The sequence below is a fragment of the Anticarsia gemmatalis genome, chromosome 4 (genome assembly GCF_050436995.1).
Source record: "Anticarsia gemmatalis isolate Benzon Research Colony breed Stoneville strain chromosome 4, ilAntGemm2 primary, whole genome shotgun sequence".
In the NCBI taxonomy this organism is placed as follows: Eukaryota; Metazoa; Arthropoda; class Insecta; order Lepidoptera; family Erebidae; genus Anticarsia; species Anticarsia gemmatalis.
Genome location: NC_134748.1, coordinates 14,553,397 through 14,577,508, shown reverse-complemented (window position 1 = coordinate 14,577,508; position 24,112 = coordinate 14,553,397). Strand labels below are relative to the sequence as shown.

Sequence of the window (24,112 nt, the reverse complement as noted above, 5' to 3'; positions counted from 1 at the left end):
CACCAGCCGCCATGGGTTAAGAGCCGGGTCCGACCGCCCGACCCCCGGCTCCCCACGGCAGCCCCACCGTTGCCGCATCTCGCGGTACGGCCCCGCCCAGTCGCGGAGGATAGGGTTGAGCTACCTCCCTTCCTCCGCGACTAGCCTCTCCTAAACCGGCCAGGCTTACGTCGCCTAGGCCCAGCCGGCCGGCCGCTTTGGTCCCCCGGGCTACAGCGGTACCACCCAGACGGGGAAGCGGCCTCTCCACTGGGTCCCTCTTGGTTCACCGCAACCGAATCCGCGAACTCAAGGTTGCGGCTACTAAGCCCCCCCACCACAGCAAGGTGGAGACCCGTCGGGGGGGAACCTAACCTAACCTAACCTAACCTAACCTAACCTAACCTAACCTAACCTAACCTAACCTAACCTAACCTAACCTAACCTAACCTAACCTAACCTAACCTAACCTAACCTAACCTAACCTAACCTAACCTAACCTAACCTAACCTAACCTAACCTAACCTAACCTAACCTAACCTAACCTAACCTAACCTAACCTAACCTAACCTAACCTAACCTAACCTAACCTAACCTAACCTAACCTAACCTAACCTAACCTAACCTAACCTAACCTAACCTAACCTAACCTAACCTAACCTAACCTAACCTAACCTAACCTAACCTAACCTAACCTAACCTAACCTAACCTAACCTAACCTAACCTAACCTAACCTAACCTAACCTAACCTAACCTAACCTAACCTAACCTAACCTAACCTAACCTAACCTAACCTAACCTAACCTAACCTAACCTAACCTAACCTAACCTAACCTAACCTAACCTAACCTAACCTAACCTAACCTAACCTAACCTAACCTTTTTTTTTTTTTTTTTTTTTTTTTTTTCCGTCAGGGAAACCATTCGGGGTCGTTGTAGAGAGACGACCCACCGGCTAGGTCCCCGCCGCGCTGGGACTGCGCAGACGGGGTATGTGGTCCACCGAGAGAGCCCACTAAAACACCTGACGGGTGTCCGACCGCTTCCGCTACGACGTGCGCCGGGATAACCGCTATACGCAAGCACCGCAAGACGCACGCCATGCGCGGCTTGCCCCACCACGGGGGCCCTTCCTTGGGTGATGCCGTCTGGGTGGATAGTGACGGCATCAAACACCAGAGACGATGGACGTGACACCACCCGCCCATCACCTACCGGGGAACCTCACCACTCCTGTGGACGACGGATGTCCCATACCCGCCGCCCGGAGGTCCCCGTTAAGGAGGAAGACGGCGCTCATGCGCCGCACGCCTGCGCCCGACGCGGCGTCGTCGGATTGGGTCAGCTAGTGGATCTAGCTCTCTGACCCGCTCCGCTTCCTCCTTGCGCTTGATCACCTCTTCGCAGAAAGTGACCATTGCGCTCCATGCCTCGTCGCTGTCGACCATGGCCTGGCATATGGCCGAGAGCGACAAATCGGCTCCGGTGGCGTCAACTAGCGCCGCACGTGGCCCTGACCACGCCGAACACACGGCGAGTGTGTGTCCCGCCGTGTCCTCGGCGCAGCCGCAATGATGGCAAGCCATTGATGCCTCCCTGCCGGCTATCCGACACAGGTACCTCCCGAAGCAGCCGTGCCCGGAGAGGACCTGCGTCAGCCGGAAGGTCATCGAACCGTGCCGCCTGTTGACCCACCGATCCAGGACCGGTCGGATAGCGCCGATGGTCAGAACACCGGCGCTTGGCTCCTCCAACCGCTCGGACCACTGCCGGAGGATTTCGGCGCGGAACTGACGCCGCGCCATTGCCCCCGTTTGCAGCGATCCGGTCCCCTCGACCTCCCCTGCTCTCACCTGGCGGTAGCGTTCCGCCAGGGCACGAGCCTCGAGGTCCCACGGGGGAGTCCCGGCGAGGACACATGCCGCCTCGAAGCTGACGGTCACGTATCCCCGTATGGCCCTGATCGCCATCACTCGCTGCGGTCTTTGGAGGACCGCAATATTCCGGCGATTCAGGGCATCCACCCAGATGGGCGCCCCGTAGAGAGCCATCGAACGCACAACGCCGGTGTAAAGACGACGGCATGCGCCCGAGGGTCCCCCCAGGTTCGGCAGCAGTCTTCCCAATGCCCCCGCAGCCCCGACAAGTTTGGGCGCGAGGCGACGGAAGTGCTCCCGAAAGTTCCATCTGCTGTCCAGAACGATGCCCAGATACCGCATCGACTGACCGACGCTGATGGAAACTCCGCCCACCACTAGCTGCGCTCCGACCGGCGGCGCTTTCCGAGGCCCGTGAAAGCAAATGGCCTCGGATTTCTCTAGGGCTACCACTAGCCCTAGGCGCCGAATTCTACTGACGACTTCGGCGACGCCGGTCGTGGCCAAGAGGGCCGCCTCCGGGTATGTATTGCCGCGGGCCGTGACGAGGGTATCATCGGCGTAGCAAGTCACGTCGACCCCCGCCACGAGTGGTTCCCGCAGCACCCAATCGTAGGCGATGTTCCATAGGGTCGGACCAAGAACTGACCCCTGCGGAACACCGCACTTGACGACCCTCCGGCGCCACCCATCCCGCGTGGGATATGTTACGGACCTGTCGGAGAGATAACATGATAAAACTCTCCGCAGGTACTCCGGCACGCGGTGGTGGCTGAGCGCAGCGAGGATGCAGCTCCAGGGAATTGTGTTAAAAGCGTTGGCGATGTCAAGAGACACCGCCACGACCACCCCTCGACCTTCCACTGCATCCCCAACGAGAGACCTCACCCGCGAGATCGCGTCGACCGTGGACCGGCCACGACGAAAACCAAATTGCGTTTCACTAAGGTCCGGTCCTGGTCCCATCAAGTGCTCCGTGAGGCGGGCTGCCAAAAGGCGCTCAAAGAGTTTGCCCACCTCGTCGAGCAAGACTATGGGACGAAAGGCCGACGCCGAGTCTGGCGGGCGTCCCTCCTTCTTCAGCAGGGTCAACCGTCCCGTCCTCCACTTACGGGGAAATTGACCCTGCGCCAGGCACGAGGAAAACAGCCACATCACCCTGGATTCGAGTGCGTTGGGTAGAGCCAATACCCATGCCCGACCAGGAATTCCGTCGGGCCCCGGAGCGGTGTTGCGGCCTTTTAGCCTATCCACCGCCCGGTGCAACTCGTCCAAGGTGACTTCGGGCGCGACTGCTTCCTCCGTCACTTCGATGCTACTGCTCTCCGAATCCGCCGCCGCCGCAAACGGGGGAGGATGTTCCCCCCGGTCCGGAAACAGGCTCGTTAATACCTGCTCCAGAAACACGGGGTGGAGACTTTCCGTCACTGGGGGCTCCCAGGGGCGCAATTTTGCGCGCACCATCTGGTATGGCCGCCCCCAGGGGTCCCGATCTAGGGTCCCCAGGAACTCCTCCCAGGCCCTGATTTTGGCCTCTGCAACAGCCACCGACAGGGCACGACGACAGTCCCTGTAGGCGGCATACAATTCGGCCTCACGGGCCTCATTACGGCGACGGCGCCGGCTACGGGCGTACCGGCGTCTTGCGACCACGCAGTCTTGACGGATCTGCGCGATCTCTGGCGACCACCAGTACACCTGACGTCTGGGAGGGCAGGGGCGGGCCCGCGGCATTGACGCGTCGCAAACGCGCGACATAGCGTCCGCGAGCCATTGAGCCTCCGCCTCCACGTCAGCCGGACCCTCAGGCGCTGGACTCCAGGACTGTACCAGGGCGGCTTCGACCAGTAGTTCGCGGTCGAGTCGCCCCAGCACCCACCTCGGGCTGGCCCCGCGAGGGGCCCGACCCGGACTGTTCGGGTTCGCCGAAGGAGGGAGAATCCGATACCGGATGTATCGGTGATCGGAGGCCGTCTCGACCTCCTCCAGCACTTCCCAGTCCTGGACACGGCGTGCTAGGGCGGCATTGGTGAACGTCAAGTCCACAATCGAGCCGCCCTGTTGCCGCACGCACGTGTCGACCGAGCCCCGGTTGGACAGAACCAACCCGAGCGAAATGGCCCATTCTTCCAGCGCCTCACCCCTAACATCGGTTGCCGGAGAACCCCACGCCGTGGATTTGGCGTTGAAGTCCCCGGCCACAAGAACGGGGGAGGGCTGTGCCCATCTGACGAGCGACGACACCTCAAGAAGAAATTGCTCGAAGTCAGATAGGGCACAGTTCGGAGAGCAGTAGCACGCGACCACCGTCAAAGATCCTATTGACGCCGCCACGCATCCACGACCCTTCGCTACTTTTTCGAAGGGCGGGGAGCCGTGGGACGCCAATCTCAGTAGGGCTACTGAGCCCGTTCGGTCCCCGACCCAGTTGTCACGGGCCGGGACCATATATGGCTCAGATATTATAGCCACGTTCATCAACCACTGCGCCATGCTTTGGAGCAGAAGGTCCTGAGCTGCGGCGCAGTGGTTGAGGTTCGCTTGGAGGAGGCGAATCTCGGCCATTATTTGCCGAGCTCCATCGCCTCCCCAGCTGATGACGGCTGGCCGCTCTTAGTCTGGGGGGCCTTGCCCCCCGAATTTTGGGGGGCCTTGCCCCCCCTCTTCTTCTTAGCCTTGGGGGCCTTACATGAGGGTCCCCCAAGACGGTGTTCCGCCGGCAACTTCGCCTGTGCGCAGAGAATGCACCGTGGCGCGGCGGAGCACTGGCCCGCTTTGTGGCCCGCCTTACCGCAGCGATAGCAGATGTCGCTACGGTCGACGTCCGAGTCGCAGACGGCCCGGGCATGTCCGACGCCCAGGCACCGGAAGCACCTCATCTGTCTGGGTTCGGCCACATGAATACGGGCCGACACCCACCCCACCAACAACCTTCCGGCGTCTGCGACTCTCTTGGCAGCCGGGATTGGGCATTTTGCCCAGGCCGATCCCTCACCTCGCGGGCCACTGCGGACCGCGCCAACTTTCACCGCCTCAACTGGGCATCCTCCGACGCGCGAAATTGCCCGGGCCACTTCTTCGGGGGTGACCGAGTCGTCCAGACCCTGGACGCGCATGTCCGCGCACTTCACGGGTCTGGACACGATTGCGTCACCACCCAGGACCTCCCTCAATTTAGTTGCGAGGGAGTCCGCCTTTTCCTCGGCGTTCGGCCCGGGGATCTCCAATTTCCGTGCGCCGGTCGCGGCGGCACAGATTTTGGCGATCCCGTTTATACCGTGATCCGCCAGGACGATGTCCTTCTTCGCCCTGGCGATCACCTCGGCGTAGGTGACCCCCCGCGCGACGGCATCCTGCGATACTGTGAGTATAATCGCAGCCGTCGTGGGGGGGCGTAACGGGACCACCGACTTTTCCTGCCTCTTAAGGGGGGGCTGCGTTGAGGTGGCAACCGGTGTCTGAGCCGGTGCGGCAGCCTTCTTCCCCTTTTTGGGGCCTTTGCGCGCCACGACGTTCCACCCCTCTGTAAGGGGTGGTGGGACCGATGGGGCCGTAGAGGAGCCACCGGCAGCCTGACTCGAGGCAGGAGCTGGGGCGGGAGGTGGCACAGACCCACCCCCCGATTTCTTCCCCTTCCCCTTCCTTCTCGACTTGCCCTTGGCTCCTCCAGTGGAAGCTGGGGGGGCCGAAGAAGGGGCAGAGGTCGAAGGGGCCTTCGACGTTGGGACGGCGGCTTCTGGGGCGGGTGTTTGCTGCACCACCCCTCTTGCTTTGTCCGCCGCTAATGGGGGGCGCAGACGAGGCTCCGGCGGAAGCCGGGCTTCGATTGCCCCGAGGCGGGCATCTAAAAAGAAGCGGATTTCCGCCATTCGTCGGTCGAACTCCGACTCCGATCCTGATCCCGCTTCAACCACCGTAGAGGGTGCCGGGATTGACTCCACCACCTGCCTGAGCGCCGCTACCTCCTTGGTGAGGAGGTCTACCTTAATATTAAGGCGGCGGTTCGTGGCGTTCAGGGTCATGTTCTCCACGGTGGCGGACCGGCGACTGAGCTCGGACGCCGCCCGCCGGACCTCCCTCTCCGCGTCCTTCAAGGACTTAACGAAGGTGCCCTTCAAATTTAAGGAGCGGTCCGCGACGTAGCGGACCACTTCCATATGCCGCAACATTATGTCGGCAATATCCGTCGCGGGCAGCTCCTCGAGGTCTCGCTCCGACGGACCCACTGGCATTCGGAGGGTGGATCCCTCCCCGGCACGGTGGATCCCTCCCCGGCACTCCCGGCTATGTCCATATCGGTCGTAGACCCGGACATGGCACGGTTGAGGTCAATACCCTGACCTGAGGGAGGCGTTCGCGCCTTCCCTCTCCTCTTTTTTCCGCTTTTACGCGGCGTGTCGGCAATTAGGGGTTCACCGCCATCGCTAACGACTGAAACCGGTCGTTTGCGGCCTTTGCCCCCCCTGTCAGTCGAACCACCGTCGGGTTCGCTGTTTTCCTGGCGCCCCCTTCTGAACTTAAGGGTTCCGCCCGAGGAAGAGACCCCCTCCCTTCCCGACTCGCTTCCGGTTATTGACGGACGTCGGAAGAACGAGCGGCGTTCGTCACAAGGCTCGTCTAGCGGGTCTGCAGCGACGCTGCCCCGACTCGACGAGCGGCTTCTAAGACTGCCCTTTTTGGCAGAAGAGCCATCGAAGATTGGGGAGCCGGCCGATGAACGGCCTCCCCCCAATTTTTGGGTACCGCCAGGCGTCGCAGGACGCTTGAACGTACCCCCGTCCCCACCAGGGACATCGTCCACCTCACCACCATCCAAAAAGTTAATATTTAAAGATTTATCCATATTAATCCCACGAGTGTGGGGGAAATAATCCGTCCACCCAGGCAGAGCCCCCTGTACCTGGGTAAACCTAACCTAACCTAACCTAACCTAACCTAACCTAACCTAACCTAACCTAACCTAACCTAACCTAACCTAACCTAACCTAACCTAACCTAACCTAACCTAACCTAACCTAACCTAACCTAACCTAACCTAACCTAACCTAACCTAACCTAACCTAACCTAACCTAACCTTTTTTTTTTTTTTTTTTTTTTTTTTTCCGTCAGGGAAACCATTCGGGGTCGCTGTAGAGGGACGACCCACCGGCTAGGTCCCCGCTGCGCTGGGACGGCGCAAACGGGGTATGTGGTCCACCGAGAGAGCCCACTAAAACACCTGACGGGTGTCCAACCGCTTCCGCTACGACGTGCGCCGGGATAACCGCTATACGCAAGCACCGCAAGACGCACGCCATGCGCGGCTTGCCCCACCACGGGGGCCCTTCCTTGGGTGATGCTGTCTGGGTGGATAGTGACGGCATCAAACACCAGAGACGATGGACGTGACACCACCCGCCCATCACCTACCGGGGAACCTCACCACTCCTGTGGACGACGGATGTCCCATATCCGCCGCCCGGAGGTCCCCGTTAAGGAGGAAGACGGCGCTCATGCGCCGCACGCCTGCGCCCGACGCGGCGTCGTCGGATTGGGTCAGCTAGAGGATCTAGCTCTCTGACCCGCTCCGCTTCCTCCTTGCGCTGGATCACCTCTTCGCAGAAGGTGACCATTGCGCTCCATGCCTCGTCGCTGTCGACCATGGCCTGGCATATGGCCGAGAGCGACAGATCGGCTCCGGTGGCGTCAACTAGCGCCGCACGTGGCCCTGACCACGCCGAACACACGGCGAGTGTGTGTCCGGCCGTGTCCTCGGCGCAGCCGCAATGATGGCAAGCCATCGATGCCTCTCTGCCGGCTATCCGACACAGGTACCTCCCGAAGCAGCCGTGTCCGGAGAGGACCTGCGTCAGCCGGAAGGTCATCGTACCGTGCCGCCTGTTGACCCACCGATCCAGGACCGGTCGGATAGCGCCGATGGTCAGAACACCGGCGCTTGGCTCCTCCAACCGCTCGGACCACTGCCGGAGGATTTCGGCGCGGAACTGACGCCGCGCCATTGCCCCCGTTTGCAGCGATCCGGTCCCCTCGACCTCCCCTGCTCTCACCTGGCGGTAGCGTTCCGCCAGGGCACGAGCCTCGAGGTCCCACGGGGGAGTCCCGGCGAGGACACATGCCGCCTCAAAGCTGACGGTCACGTATCCCCGTATGGCCCTGATCGCCATCACTCGCTGCGGTCTTTGGAGGACCGCAATATTCCGGCGATTCAGGGCATCCACCCAGATGGGCGCCCCGTAGAGAGCCATCGAACGCACAACGCCGGTGTAAAGACGACGGCATGCGCCCGAGGGTCCCCCCAGGTTCGGCAGCAGTCTTCCCAATGCCCCCGCAGCCCCGACAAGTTTGGGCGCGAGGCGACGGAAGTGCTCCCGAAAGTTCCACCTGCTGTCCAGAACGATGCCCAGATACCGCATCGTCTGACCGACGCTGATGGAAACTCCGCCCACCACTAGCTGCGCTCCGACCGGCGGCGCTTTCCGAGGCCCGTGGAAGCAAATGGCCTCGGATTTCTCTAGGGCTACCACTAGCCCTAGGCGCCGAATTCTACTGACTACTTCGGCGACGCCGGTCGTGGCCAAGAGGGCCGCCTCCGGGTATGTATTGCCGCGGGCCGTGACGAGGGTATCGTCGGCGTAGCAAGTCACGTCGACCCCCGCCACGAGTGGTTCCCGCAGCACCCAATCGTAGGCGATGTTCCATAGGGTCGGACCAAGAACTGACCCCTGCGGAACACCGCACTTGACGACCCTCCGGCGCCACCCATCCCGCGTGGGATACGTTACGGACCTGTCGGAGAGATAAGATGACAAGACTCTCCGCAGGTACTCCGGCACGCGGTGGTGGCTGAGCGCAGCGAGGATGCAGCTCCAGGGAATAGTGTTGAAAGCGTTGGCGATGTCAAGAGACACCGCCACGACCACCCCTCGACCTTCCACTGCACCCCCAACGAGAGACCTCACCCGCGAGATCGCGTCGACCGTGGACCGGCCACGACGAAAACCAAACTGTGTTTCACAGAGGTCCGGTCCTGGTCCCATCAAGTGCTCCGTGAGGCGGGCTGCCAAAAGGCGCTCAAAGAGTTTGCCCACCTCGTCGAGCAACACTATGGGACGAAAGGCCGACGCCGAATCTGGCGGGCGTCCCTCCTTCTTCAGCAGGGTCAACCGTCCCGTCCTCCACTTACGGGGAAATTGACCCTGCGCCAGGCACGAGGAAAACAGCCACATCACCCTGGATTCGAGTGCGTTGGGTAGAGCCAATACCCATGCCCGACCAGGAATTCCGTCGGGCCCCGGAGCGGTGTTGCGGCCTTTTAGCCTATCCACCGCCCGGTGCAACTCGTCCAAGGTGACTTCGGGCGCGACTGCTTCCTCCGTCACTTCGATGCTACTGCTCTCCGAATCCGCCGCCGCCGCAAACGGGGGAGGATGTTCCCCCCGGTCCGGAAACAGGCTAGTTAATACCTGCTCCAGGAACACGGGGTGGAGACTTTCCGTCACCGGGGGCTCCCAGGGGCGCAATTTTGCACGCACCATCTGGTATGGCCGCCCCCAGGGGTCCCGATCTAGGGTCCCCAGGAACTCCTCCCAGGCCCTGATTTTGGCCTCTGCAACGGCCACCGACAGGGCACGACGACAGTCCCTGTAGGCGGCATATAATTCGGCCTCACGGGCCTCATTACGGCGACGGCGCCGGCTACGGGCGTACCGGCGTCTTGCGATCACGCAGTCTTGACGGATCTGCGCGATCTCTGGCGACCACCAGTACACCTGACGTCTGGGAGGGGAGGGGCGGGCCCGCGGCATTGACGCGTCGCAAACGCGCGACATAGCGTCCGCGAGCCATTGAGCCTCCGCCTCCACGTCAGCCGGACCCTCAGGCGCTGGACTCCAGGACTGTACCAGGGCGGCTTCGACCAGTAGGTCGCGGTCGAGTCGCCCCAGCACCCACCTCGGGCTGGCCCCGCGAGGGGCCCGACCCGGACTGTTCGGGTTCGCCGAAGGAGGGAGAATCCGATACCGGATGTATCGGTGATCGGAAGCCGTCTCGACCTCCTCCAGCACTTCCCAGTCCTGGACACGGCGTGCTAGGGCGGCGTTGGTGAACGTCAAGTCCACAATTGAGCCGCCCTGCTGCCGCACGCACGTATCGACCGAGCCCCGGTTGGACAGAACCAACCCGAGCGAAATGGCCCATTCTTCCAGCGCCTCACCCCTAACATCGGTTGCCGGAGAACCCCACGCCGTAGACTTGGCGTTGAAGTCCCCGGCCACAAGAACGGGGGAGGGCTGTGCCCATCTGACGAGCCTCGACACCTCAAGAAGAAATTGCTCGAAGTCAGATAGGGCACAGTTCGGAGAGCAGTAGCACGCGACCACCGTCAAAGATCCCGTTGACGCCGCCACGCATCCACGACCCTTCGCTACTTTTTCGAAGGGCGGGGAGCTATGGGACGCCAACCTTATTAAGGCCACCGAGCCCGTTCGGTCCCCGACCCAGTTGTCACGGGCCGGGACCATGTATGGCTCGGAGACTATAGCCACATTTATCAACCACTGCGCCATGCTCTGGAGAAGAAGATCCTGAGCTGCGGCGCAGTGGTTGAGGTTCGCTTGGAGGAGGCGAATCTCGGCCATTATTTGCCGAGCTCCATCGCCTCCCCAGCTGACGGCTGGCCGCTCTTAGTCTGGGGGGCCTTGCCCCCCGAATTTTGGGGGGCCTTGCCCCCCTTCTTCTTCTTGGCCTTGGGGGCCTTACATGAGGGTCCCCCAAGGCGGTGCTCCGCCGGCAACTTCGCCTGTGCGCATAGAATGCACCGTGGCTTGGCGGAGCACTGGGCCGCTTTATGGCCCGCCTGACCGCAGCGGTAACAAATGTCGCTGCGGTCGACTTCCGAGTCGCAGACGGCCCGGGCATGACCGACGCCCAGGCACCGGAAGCATCTCATCTGTCGGGGCTCGGCCACATGGATTCGTGCCGAGACCCATCCCACCAATAGCCTTCCGGCGTCTGCGACTCTCTTCGCAGCCGGGATCGGGCATTTGACCCAGGCCGACCCCTCGCCTCGCGGGCCACTGCGGACCGCGCCAACCTTCACGGCATCAACCGGGCATCCGCCGGTGCGTGATATGGCCCGGGCTACCTCTTCGGGGGTAACCGAGTCGTCCAGACCCTGGACGCGCATGTCCGCGCACTTCACGGGTCTGGACACAATTGCGTCACCCCCCAGGACCTCCCTCATTTTTGCAGCGAGGGAGTCCGCCTTCTCGTCGGCATTTGGCCCGGGGATTTCGAATTTCCGCGCGCCGGTCGCGGCTGCGCTGATTTTGGCGATCCCGCCAATGCCGTGATCGGCCAGGACGATATTACTTTTCGCCCTGGCGATCATTTCGGCGTAAGTGACCCCCCGTGTGACGGCATCCTGCGACAGCGTGACTATAATCGCTGCCGTCGCCGGAGGGCGCAGCGGGACCGCCGACTTCTCCTGCTTCTTGGAAGCCTGCGTTGAGGAGGCAGCCGGCGCCTGGACCGGCGCGGCAGACTTCTTCCCCTTGTTGGGGCGTTTTCGCGCCACGACGTTCCACCCCTCTAAAAGAGGTGGTGGGACCGGTGGGGCCGCTGAGGGGCCCGCGGCAGCCTGACTTGGGGCGGGAGTTGGGGCAGATTTTTTGCCCTTGCCCTTCCCCTTCTTTTTTGCCTTGCCCTTGGCTCCCCCAGTGGAAGCTGGGGGGGCTGAAGAAGGAACTGGGGCTTGCGGCGGGGGGACAGCGACATCCGAGGCGGGTGACATCTGCGCCGCCTCTCTTGCCCTGTCTGCTGCCAGCGGGGGGCGCAGGCGAGGTTCCGGCGGGAGCCGTGCCTCGATTGCCCCAAAGCGGGCGTCCATGAACAGGCGGAAGTCCGCCATCCGTCGGTCAAAGTCCGACTCCTGCGCGGACGCCGCTTCCATCGCCCTGAGGGGTGCCGGGAGGGTGTTCACCACCTCTTTGAGGGCCGCAACCTCTTTGGTGAGGAAGTCCACCTTTAGGTTAAGGCGGTGGTTCACCGCCTTCAGGGCCAGGTTCTCCACGGATGAATTCCGGCGGCTGAGCTCTGACACCGCCCGCCGGACCTCTCTCTCCGCATCCTTGAGGGCCTTCACAAAAGTGCCCTTCAGGTTCCCCGAGCGGTCCGCGACCTGGCGGACGGCGTCCATGTGCCGTGACATAATCGCGGCTATGTCAGTCGTCGGGAGCTCCTCGAGCTCCCGGTCAGAGGGCCTCGGCTGTGTTACGAGGGCAACTCCCTCGTCGGCACTTCCGGCCATGTCCATACTTGTTGTTGACCCGGACATGGCACGGTTGAAGCCGGTACACTCGCTGGAGGGAGGCGTTCGCGCCTTCCCTCTCTTTTTCTTGCCGCTTCTGCGCGGCGTCTCAGCCAATTGGGGTTCGGCACCATCGCTCGCGACTGAGACGGGCCGTTTGCGGCCTTTGCCCTCGCTGGTAGCCGAGCCCCCGTCAGGTTCACTGGCATCCTGCCGTGCCCTCCTAAATTTGAGAGTGCCGCCGGAGGATGAGACTCCCCATGAGTCCCGGCCTGACTCGCTGCCGGTCACCGATGGACGCCGGAAGAGCGAGCGTCGTTCATCAGGAGGCTCGTCAAGCGGGTCTGCAGCGACGCTGCCCCGACTTGACGAGCGATTTCGACTGCCTTTCTTGGCAGAAGAGCCATCAAAGATTGGGGAGCGGGCCGATGAACGGCCTTCCCCAGTTTTTTGGGTCTCGCCAGGCGTCATAGGACGCTTGAAGAGATCCCCGTCCCCACCCGGGACATCGTCCACCACAACACTACCGTCCACAATTTTATTATTTAAAGAATTATCCATGTAAATCCCACGAGTGTGGGGGAAATAAACCGTCCACCCAGGCAGAGCCCCCTGTACCTGGGTAACCCTATATACACCGTGAAACCTAACCTAACCTTTTTTTTTTTTTTTTTTTTTTTTTAACTCGGTTAATGCATTAAATTGCATCCCCAGCGCCCGGGGGAGCGCTGGGGTATGTGGGGCTCTCCGAACCAGAAGGGCTAGGCCTACCCACTAAACCACCGAGGTGTTGCTTCCTCCTCCGCATAATGTCGAGGCTGCGGGATCGCTTAAAGCACGCAACCGCAGCCCCGACGCGGCTGTCCATCAACGGACCCGTCCACAGTGTGGGACGACACCGCAACACACTGGTGCCGTCCCTCCACATGCCCCCTCGTGCAATGGCCAGAAAACTCCCCCGAGTTCGCCGGCCGAAGAGGGCCTTCGGAGGCCGGGACAGACTGCGCGCAGATGCGCAGTATGTCCCGGCCTCCGGTATAATCCGCACCGGCCACCGAGCCCGGAGGTGGCAGACTGCCCTCTCCCGGACCAGGTGGCCCCACAACTACTCCTACTCTACTACGGCGGGGGGAGGAGGTGCGCGTACCTCCTTCTTCTTACACCCCGCCTCCGCTGGCGGCGCGGGTCGGAGGAAGACGCCTCACGATCCCGCTCCGCGGCCTCCTTCTGCGAAATGACTGACTCGCAGAAGGTGGCCACCGCCCTCCAGGACCCCTCGCTATTCAGCATCGAGCTGATCACGTTAGTTAGCGAGAGGTCCCCCTCCACGAACGCCGACATGGCGTGCCTCTGCGGCCCCCAGGCCGCGCACTCAACCAGTGTGTGGTGCGCTGTATCTTGCTGCGCACCACATTCGTGGCAAACCGGTGATGGTTCCCGGCCCGCAATCTGGTGCAGGTACTTGCCGAAACAACCGTGTCCGGTAAGTACCTGCACCAGCCGGAAGGACAGAACCCCCCACTTCCTACTCAACCAACGGGACAGGTCTGGCTGAATCGCCTCCACCGTGTCCCGGCCGGCGACTGGGGACCGCAATTGTTCGTCCCATCTTCTGACCAGGTCCGTTTGCGCCTCTGATCTTATCCTCCTCACGTCGTCAAAATCTGGCCGTTCGCCTCGATCTCTCGCCTCAACTTTGCAGGCATACACCCGCGCCAAGACCCCTGCCTGAAGTTCCCAGGGGGGGTCGCCCGCCAAAAGGGTGGCCGCCGTCCACGATATCGTACGGTACCCCCTGATCGCTCTCACCGCTATCACCCTCTGGGGTCTCCTCAACAACACTAAGTTTTTAGCGGTGAGTGCATCCGCCCACACGGGGGCACCGTACAGCGCCATGCTTCGGACGATGCCGGTATAAAGGCGCCGGCAGGCCGAGCCTGGGCCCCCCAAATTAGGCAGCAGCCGACCTAAAGCGGCCGCTGCGGCGATTAGCTTCGGGGCGATTTGTGTAAAGTGGGCCCCGAAGTTCCACCGTCCATCCAGGGTGAGGCCCAGATACTTGAGTTGGGCCCTCACCGGCACCTCCACTCCCTGGACGACAATACGCGCGTCCGGGGGAGGTCCCCTCCGCGGTCCGTGAAATAGGAGGGCCTCTGTCTTAGATAAGGAGACCCTCAAGCCCAAAAGTGCGAGCCGGTCCACCACCAAAGACACGGCGATTGTGGCCAGCCGCGCCGCCTCCTCATAGGACCCGCCCCGGGCAGCGACGAAGGTGTCGTCCGCGTATCCTATCACCTCCGCTCCGGGAGGTACCGGCCCCCGAAGGAGCCAATCATATCCGATGTTCCACAGGGTCGGACCCAGAACCGACCCCTGTGGAACACCGCACGTCATTCGGCGCGCATACTTCCGTCCGTCTCGACCCTCCCAAACTATCTCCCTGTCCCGGAGGTATGCCCCCAACAGCTTCCGGAGGTAGGAGGGCACCCCATGGTACCGGAGTGCCTCCATGATGGTCTCAAACGGAATGCTGTTGAAGGCGTTTGCCACATCCAACGATACCCCCAGGACGACATCTCCAGCCGCGACCGCTCCTTTGCTGGACTCCTTCAGGGCTGTTAAGGCGTCTAATGTTGACCGTCCTGCCCTAAAACCATACTGGGCCTCCGAAAGCTGGGGCCCAACCGTCTCCAAGTGCTGGACGAGACGAGATGCGATGATCTTCTCCAGCAACTTGCCCGTCTCGTCCAGCAAAACAATTGGCCTGTACGCCGAGGGGGAATCAGGTGGTCGATCTCCCCCTTTCGGGAGTAGGCACAGACGTCCGACCTTCCATTGTTTCGGGAACTCTCCCCTGCTGAAACATGCGTTGAAGAGTCCCCGAAGCTGTTCTCCCAGATGTTTGAGCGCGACTGTCAGCACTCGTCCCGGAACGCCGTCAGGTCCCGGAGCCGTTTTTCTGCCACGAAGGCGGTCCAGGGCCAGCTCCATCTCTCCCTCTGAAATTGAGGGGGGAGCCTCTTCCTCTGCGGGCTCCGGAGTAGGAGGAGCCATCACCGGGGGCGTGTGTCCTGGCGAATTGGGGAACAGTTCGCCCACCACCCTGCCGAGAAGATCCGGCTGTAGGGTCTCCGTTAACGGGGCGCCAAGGTTGCGTAACTTCTTCCGAGCCGCTCGGTAGGGACGCCCCCACGGGTCTCTGTCTAGGTCCGCCAGGATCTCCTCAAAGGCGGCCGATTTGGCTTGGCTTATGGCCAGTTGTAGGGCGCGCTTGGCAGCTCGGTACTGCTCCCGCAATTCCGCCAGTTCGGTTTCGGCTCCCTCCCGGTCCGGAGCTCGTCGGTTGCGTGTCCGACATCGGGCGTGCGCTCTTCGGGCTCCGTTGGCCAATTGTCTCAGCTCGGCTATCTCCGGGGTCCACCAGTAAACGGACTTGCGTGGTGGTCGACGTCGCGCCCTCGGCATGGCCGAATCACATACCTCGGTGAGGATGGTGTGCATCCGGCCGGCCAACACCTCCGTGTCGGCTCCCTCCTCCGTCCTGGGGGCGAGCCATCGGTGGACGATGGCCGCCTCCTCCGCCAGCTCCTTGTCGAGCCGGCCCAAGTTCCACCTGGGGAAGGTGCTGACGGGCCGCTGCCCACTCGCTGCACTTCCCGAGGGAGGGGAGACCACAAATCTGATGTACAAGTGGTCAGATAGGGTCTCAACATACTCCTCCACCCTCCATCCGACCACCCTGCGCGCGACTGCAGGAGTGGCAAAGGAGAGGTCCACAATAGACCCCCCGTTGTGCCGCACGCAGGTGTGGACTGTCCCCGAGTTAAGCAGGGACAGCCCGGAGAGGAGTCCCCATACCTGGACCGCCTCCCCCCTCCCGTCCGTGACGGGGCAGCCCCACGCCCGGGACTTCGCGTTGAAGTCACCGAGGACTAAGATAGACCCCGGCGACCTGCGAGATACTGCCGCCCTGACAGAGTCCAGGAACGTCTCGAGCTCTGCCAGGGAGCGGTTGGGGGAGAAGTACACCCCAACAATGGTGTACTCCCGCCAGCTGACCACAACATACCCTGGCCCCCTTTCAACGACAATAAGAGGCGGGCCAGCATCCATCCGGACCACCACCGCCACCGAACCGTCGAGGTCCCCGGCCCAGTTAGAATGGGGGGGGACGAAATATGGCTCGCAAGCCACCGCCACATGTACCTGCCACTGCGCGAGGGATTGAAGGAGGAGATCCTGTGCCCTCGCACAGTGGTTGAGGTTCGCCTGTAGGAAGCTAGCATGTCGACTATAATCCATTATTATTCGGACATGCTAGCCTCCCTTTCTGCCCTCACTGGTCGAGTCGGGGCGGTGGGAGCTCTCCACGCCCCCACGCCCGACCTTCCTTTTACCGTGGGGGGAGCACAAAGCCTCCCCCCCATTAAATGTCCGGCCGGCTTTCCGGCCGCAGCACAAACGCTGCACCGCATGGTTGCGGATTTGCAGGCCGCAGTTTTATGGCCCTCCTCGCCGCACCGGAAGCATATTTTGCTGCGGTCGACGGGAGAGGGACATGTCGGCCTTGTATGGCCAACACCTAAACACCTGTAGCAGCGGAGAGGCCGCTGCTCTAGTAATCGGACCGTTGCGGAGGTCCATCCGATCATTAATTTGCCCGCCTTCGATATAGTCTTGGTGGCCGCCACCGGACACTCGACTATGCACGAGCCCATTCCATCGGGGCCCGCGATGATTGGGTGGACCTTGACCTGGTCAAACCTAACCTAACCTAACCTAACCTAACCTAACCTAACCTAACCTAACCTAACCTAACCTAACCTAACCTAACCTAACCTAACCTAACCTAACCTAACCTAACCTAACCTAACCTAACCTAACCTAACCTAACCTAACCTAACCTAACCTAACCTAACCTAACCTAACCTAACCTAACCTAACCTAACCTAACCTAACCTAACCTAACCTAACCTAACCTAACCTAACCTAACCTAACCTAACCTAACCTAACCTAACCTAACCTAACCTAACCTAACCTAACCTAACCTAACCTAACCTAACCTAACCTAACCTAACCTAACCTAACCTAACCTAACCTAACCTAACCTAACCTAACCTAACCTAACCTAACCTAACCTAATCGAGTAGCGACCCAACCGCCGTCCCAAACGCCACGCGTGTGTCGAGCTCCCGCTTCAAAAATTCGGAAAAGTGGTAAAAAGTGCACGAATATACCAGTGTTATACACCAAAAGTTGCGGAACAGTGAGGCGCACACGCCTGTGAAAAAATTAAGTGTCACGGACAAACGGTTAAAAAGTTATAACCAAAAAAGTGCAAAAGTGGCAAATTTGAAAACTTTAAGTGCGTGCGGCGCGCGATTAGTCGCCTTGACCTACACTTTTTAAAGTGTGCCCTCGAAGCCCTTGGTGAGGACTACCTGCGTGGGAAATTTCAGAATTTTCCGGCTGAAAACGGCTGAGAAAAAGCCAGAAAAACAAGTACCACGTGGGCACGTGGTCACCCATCCCGAGGAGTGCGGCTGGATCTGGCAGTGCCGCAGCCTGCGCCTCTCCGAGACGAGACAGGGGACACATCGCGCGTCATCGGGACTCAAGTAAGGGCGGAGTTATAGCGATTACAAATTTTTTCCAAATTTCAAAATTAAATTTTTCAAAATTAAGATCTATGACCCCCACTTTTTTAATTAGCATTAGATAGGCATTTGCCGACTCTACAACCCCTGAAAATTTCAGATTTTTCGGTTCAGTAGTTTTCGAGTTATAAATTTTTTAATTTTAGGGGTTGACACGTGGGGGTAGTAGGGGTGGTCGCTATAACCCCGCTCCACCGTCGCCTTGTAGGCGCTACTTAGAATAGTTAGATATAAGTTAAATTAAGTTTCTAGGTTAAGTAGTTTTTAAGTTATTAAGAAAAAACCGGCAAAATTTTTTACTTTATGTGTAAGGGTTGGGGTTGCATCCCCCAAAATATTTTTACCAGACGCGGCACAAAACGCCGATATTACAGGAAGAAACCCCGTGTCGCTGCGACCACGGAGGACGGAGTTACAGCAATTTGAAAATAGCTGTCAAAATTTGACAGCTCTGACAGCCAACTGACAGCTGACAAGCAGCCATATTGGCTGCCATATTGAAAATTTAAATCGACGATAACTCCGGCCCCAGTGGTCGTAGCGACTCGGGATTTTCGCTGAAGTGCTCGACAGGAGCGGGCGGATCGACTGGCACCATAACCTGGTGGCGGCCATTTTGACCGCCATCTTGAATTTTTCAAAGTCCAATATCTCGGGCCCCAGTGACCCGATTTAAACGGGACTTGCTCCAGTCACCTGAGCAGAGCCTGGACAACCGCCTCTTCCTGTCTGGGACTTCATCCCGGCACCCGGGACAATCCGGGACTTTACAACCGGATCTTGTCCGAAATTTTTGACCCGGTTTTTGACGTGACGGATAGCTACCCCTATTCCCTCACTATCTAGACATCCCCTCCCTCGCCCCCTCCCCCCCATCCCCCCTTCCTGACCGTTCTATACCCTTTACATATAGAACACATCCTGGACTGAGGGCACTCTCACGCACTCACACCACTATCCACAATACGCATACATTTACCTCACACTCACACACATACACACACACACACATACGCGCACACACACACTCAAAACCAAACACGTACACACACAGAGACACACACCTACGCAAACTCACCTGAGCGACATCTCGCATCGGGAAACTTGACAGCTGCTGGACAGCAACACACGCGACCTGCAACAAAAGTCGTAAAACTTTGACTTTAGGTATAGCTGAGGTTTGCGTAAGTAGAGGGAAGGATGTTCGGACAATACTCCCTAGACAGGACGCCCGTAAAAAGGGTGTCGAAATCGAAGGCAGATCCCGGCTCCAACAGCCCGACAGACCGACCCGCGGGACAAAACGCGAGACGGAGTGTCGGCGAGCGGGAGCCTGCCAGGGTTACCAGCCCTACAAGAAGGCCCCCCCCTACTACAGTGACAACCCCGTCTCCCAAACACATGCCAACCTTGGCCACCATTACGGTGACCAAGAAGAAACGGGCTCCCATACGGTGCCTGGAAGGAGAGCTTCCTTCCAGGCTCCAAATTTCACCTACGAGCCCCCCAAAGAGCCGAAGAGAGGAAGCCAACTCTTGGTTCGCCAAGGGGCACAGGGCCCTCTCTGAGTCTCGCAACCTTAGGGGGGACATAAAGGAGACCCTAAAGGCGGCCCTCAGCCACCTAATGAGACTCTTTAAAGAGGCGGAAGCGGGGTCCTCTGTAGAAGGGGGGACAGAAAGAGAAGAAAGTGAGGGAACCGGGGTGACGGAGCAGATAGGGAAGGATAATCCCCCCCCTGCCTGCTCCGTCTCCCTGGAGAATGTCAGGGCCTTGATGGAAAGAGTGGAAGAAAATAATAGGATCTTGAAGGAAAATAGGGAACGCCTGGATCTACTGGTGGAGAGACCGCAGCTGAGCTACGCCAACGCTGTCCGAGCGGAAAGCAGTAAGGAGCCTGCGACTCTTCACTCAGTCATAGTCACATCAAAGAATGAAGAGGACACTGGAGAGGAAGTACTAGAGAAGGTAAGAAAGACGATTGATGCTAAGAATGGATGGGTGAAAGTTGAAAGAGTGCGGAAAGCTAGGGATAGGAAAATAGTACTAGGATGCAAGACGAAGGAAGAAAGGGAAAAAGTAATTAGCAAGCTTAAGGACAGCGGGGGTCAACTCGTCGCCGAGGAGGTCAAAAACAAGGACCCGCTCCTGGTCCTGAGGGACGTCCTGACCGTTCACAGCGATGTGGAGGTACTGGGCGCCCTTCGGAGCCAGAACGCGGGTGTTTTTGGCGCCCTCGCCGACGAGGAAGACAGGATGGAAGTCAAGTATAGGAGGAAAGCGCGGAACCCCCACAACGCGAACATCGTCTTGAGGGTGTCTCCGACGATATGGGCAAGGGCAGTGGCTGCAGGGAGACTGAAGGTCGACCTGCAGAACGTGCGAGTTGAGGACCAGTCGCCGCTGGTGCAGTGCACCCGGTGCCTCGCATATGGACACAGCAAGCGCCTCTGCAGGGAGCCGGCCGATCTCTGCAGCCACTGTGGAGGCCCTCACATGAGGGACAAGTGCGCAGACATGGCAGCGGGAGAACCACCAGCGTGTCGCAACTGCGCCCGGGCGGGCGCGGCCCACGTCCAGCACAACGCATTCAGTGCTGAATGCCCAGTGCGAAGGAAGTGGGACGCTCTGGCCCGAGCGTCGGTTGCCTACTGCTAAGGTGGAAAAGGGGACAAAAGGCAACATAACCACACCGGAGAGGAGAAACAAAAAGCAGACGAACACACGCACACACTACACTACAACACAAAACACATACACAAGCACACAAACCTACACGACCAACTTGATTGCAATGGCCCGCGCGGAGAGTGGCAGCTTTTCCAAAGGTTTAAGTGTCGTTAAACTAGAGGAAAAGAAAACGCACAACAAAAGGTCAGGTCAGTCAACGAGTTTCCACCGAGTGGCAGCAGTTTGTTCTCAGCCCATCCTGACAATGTACCCTGAAACAAAACCTGCTAAATCCGCTCACGTCATAAACTGGCCTAGACTGGCTGGGAACCAAACAACCGGCAAAAACTGTATAAAAATTGTAGCTATAACAATAATTGTATTGAAATTAAAAATTAGTGTAAGAAAAATATGATTATTTAATATATTGTCATATATATTAAAATAGCATATAGGTATATAGCATAAGTAAATAAAATGTTAAAATAAGTAAGCAATAAAGAAAAGTGTAATGTAAGTAGTGTTAAGTATATAGGTAGTATATAAGTGCATAGGTAGTATGTATACATAGTAGGTATAAGTAAAAAACACAAATGTAAAAATAAAATAAATGACCCTTCTCCCCCCCCCCCCCTTTTCCCATCCCACCATCCGACCCTAACCTAAGCCCCCCCCCGTGTGTACTTAATGATAGACTAATAAATAGAATAGGTATGCAAGTATGAAAGATGAGGAAAAGAAGTGCGAGAGGCATAAAAGCGAGAATGGTATGGTAATAGAGGACTAGAATGATTGAGGAGAATAGGCCCATTTCCGGGTAGATTCAAAATAGATGTTAAGAACCTAGATAGCTCTTGCCAAGGACCCTGACCTCCATGTTAGGGGTAGCTAGGAAAAAAAAAAAAAAAAAAAAAAAAAAAAAAAAAAACCTAACCTAATCATCCTTCATACAGATCGCTTGTCACACTCACTTGCCGTGAAAATCACACTTCCTCCTTCATTCAACTTTTCATCCGCTACTCATCAACTACTCATCAATTATTCATCAACTACTCATCGATTATTCATCAATTATTCATAAGATAAGATTTCAGGGACTCATAATGTTATTTATTATTGAAGGGAGATGAAATTAGATTTTTAGGGAGATGTAATAAGATGTCAGGAAGTTATTATGAAATTTCAGCGAGTTTAAATATAATTTCAAGGAGATTTCATAAGATTTCAGGAAGATGTTATTATATTCCAGAGAGATGTTATAAGATTTCAGGAAGGTGGAATAAGATTTCAGGGGGGGGATGTTACAACATTTCAGGGAGATGGAATAAGATTTCAGGGAGATGTTATTAAGTTTCAGGGAGATGTTATAAGGTTTCAGGGAGATGATATAAGGTTTCAGGGAGATGTTATAAGGTTTTATGGAGATGTTATAAGGTTTCAGGGAGATGTTATAAGGTTTCAGGGAGATGTTGTTAAGTTTTAGGGAGATGTTATAAGGTTTCAGGGAGATGTTATAGGGTTTTAGGGAGATGTTATAAGGTTTTAGAGAGATGGATTAAGATTTCAGGGAGGTGTAATAGGATTTCAGGGAGGTGTTATAAGGTTTTGGAGAGATGTTATAAGGTTTCAGGGAGATGTTATAGGGTTTTAGGGAGATGTTATAAGGTTTTAGGGGGGTATTATGTAATTTCAGGGGGTATAATGTAATTTCAGGGAGTCATAATATCTATTCAGGGAGATGTTATAAGACTTCAGGGAGTCATACTATCATTTCAGGGAGATGTTATAAGGTTTCAGGGGGTTGTTATAAGATTTCAGGGAGGTGGAATAAGATTTCAGGGGGTTGTTATAAGATTTCAGAAAGTTTTTATGTTATTTTAGGGAAATCGAATAAGATTTCAGGGAGATGGAATAAGATTTCAGGAAGATTTTGTAAAAAAAATTTCAGGGAGATGTTATAAGGTTTCAGGGAGATGATATAAGGTTTTAGGGAGGTGGAATAACATTTCAGGGAGGTGGAATAGGATTTCAGGGAGATGTTATAAGGTTTCAGGGAGATGGAATAAGATTTCAGGGAGGTGGAATAAGATTTCAGGGAGATGTTATAAGGTTTCAGGGAGATGTTATAAGGTTTCAGGGAGATGGAATAAGATTTCAGGGAGGTGGAATAAGATTTCAGGGATATGTTATAAGGTTTCAGGGAGATGTTATAAGGTTTCAGGGAGGTGGAATAACATTTCAGGGAGGTGGAATAAGATTTCAGGGAAATGTTATAAGGTTTCAGGGAGATGGAATAAGATTTCAGGGAGGTGGAATAAGATTTCAGGGGGTTGTTATAAGGTTTCAGGGGGGTATTATATATTTTCAGGGGGGGTATTATGTAATTTCAGGGAGTCATAATATCGTTTCAGGGAGATGTTATAAGACTTCAGGGAGTCATACTATCATTTCAGGGAGATGTTATAAGGTTTCAGGGAGATGTTATAAGGTTTCAGGGAGGTGGAATAACATTTCAGGGAGGTGGAATAAGATTTCAGGAAGATTTTGTAAAATTTCAGGGATGTGTTATAAGGGTTCAAGGAGATGTTATAAGGTTTCAGGGGGTTGTTATAAGGTTTCAGGGAGATGGAATAAGATTTCAGGGGGTTGTTATAAGATTTCAGAAAGTTTTTATGTTATTTTAGGGAAATCGAATAAGATTTCAGGGAGATGAAATAAGATTTCAGGAAGATTTTGTAACATTTCAGGAAGATTTTGTAACATTTCAGGGATATGTTATAAGGTTTCAGGGAGATGTTATAAGGTTTCAGGGAGGTGGAATAACATTTCAGGGAGGTGGAATAGGATTTCAGGGAGATGTTATAAGGTTTCAGGGAGATGGAATTAGATTTCAGGGAGGTGGAATAAGATTTCAGGGGGTTGTTATAAGGTTTCAGGGGGGTATTATGTAATTTCAGGGGGGTATTATGTAATTTCAGGGAGTCATAAGATCGTTTCAGGGAGATGTTATAAGACTTCAGGGAGTCATACTACCATTTCAGGGAGATGTTATAAGGTTTCAGGGAGATGTTATAAGGTTTCAGGGAGATGTTATAAGGTTTCAGGGAGGTGGAATAACATTTCAGGGAGGTGGAATAAGATTTCAGGAAGATTTTGTAAAATTTCAGGGATATGTTATAAGGTTTCAGGGAGATGTTATAAGGTTTCAGGGGGTTGTTATAAGGTTTCAGGGAGATGGAATAAGATTTCAGGGGGTTGTTATAAGATTTCAGAAAGTTTTTATGTTATTTTAGGGAAATCGAATAAGATTTCAGGGAGATGGAATAAGATTTCAAGAAGATTTTGTAAAATTTCAGGGAGATGTTATAAGGTTTCAGGGAGATGGAATAAGGTTTCAGGGAGATGTTATAAGGTTTCAGGGTGATGTTATAAGGTTTCAGGGAGATGTTATAAGGTTTCAGGGAGATGTTATAAGGTTTCAGGGAGATGTTATGAGATTTCAGGGAGATGAAATAAGATTTCAGGAAGATGATATGAGATTTTAGGGAGATAGTATGGCTGTGTTCATTTCGTTCCATCGTTCATTTCATTCCCTTCATTCATTTCGGCCGTGCATTTCG

At 56.7% G+C, this 24,112-nt stretch overlaps 1 protein-coding gene across 1 annotated transcript; it reads right to left on the bottom strand.

The window, feature by feature from the left end:
- Positions 1-4,421: 4,421 nt before the first annotated feature.
- Positions 4,422-6,026, bottom strand: LOC142987870 (uncharacterized). Its single transcript, XM_076136807.1, has one exon. It carries the CDS (start codon positions 6,024-6,026, stop codon positions 4,422-4,424), a length of 1,605 nt encoding a protein of 534 aa, XP_075992922.1.
- Between the last annotated feature and the right edge of the window lie 18,086 nt (positions 6,027-24,112).

Excerpts from the sequence above, each read along its gene's own strand:
- LOC142987870 (XM_076136807.1), bottom strand. The coding sequence starts at position 6,026 with ATGTTGCGGCATATGGAAGTGGTCCGCTACGTCGCGGACCGCTCCTTA.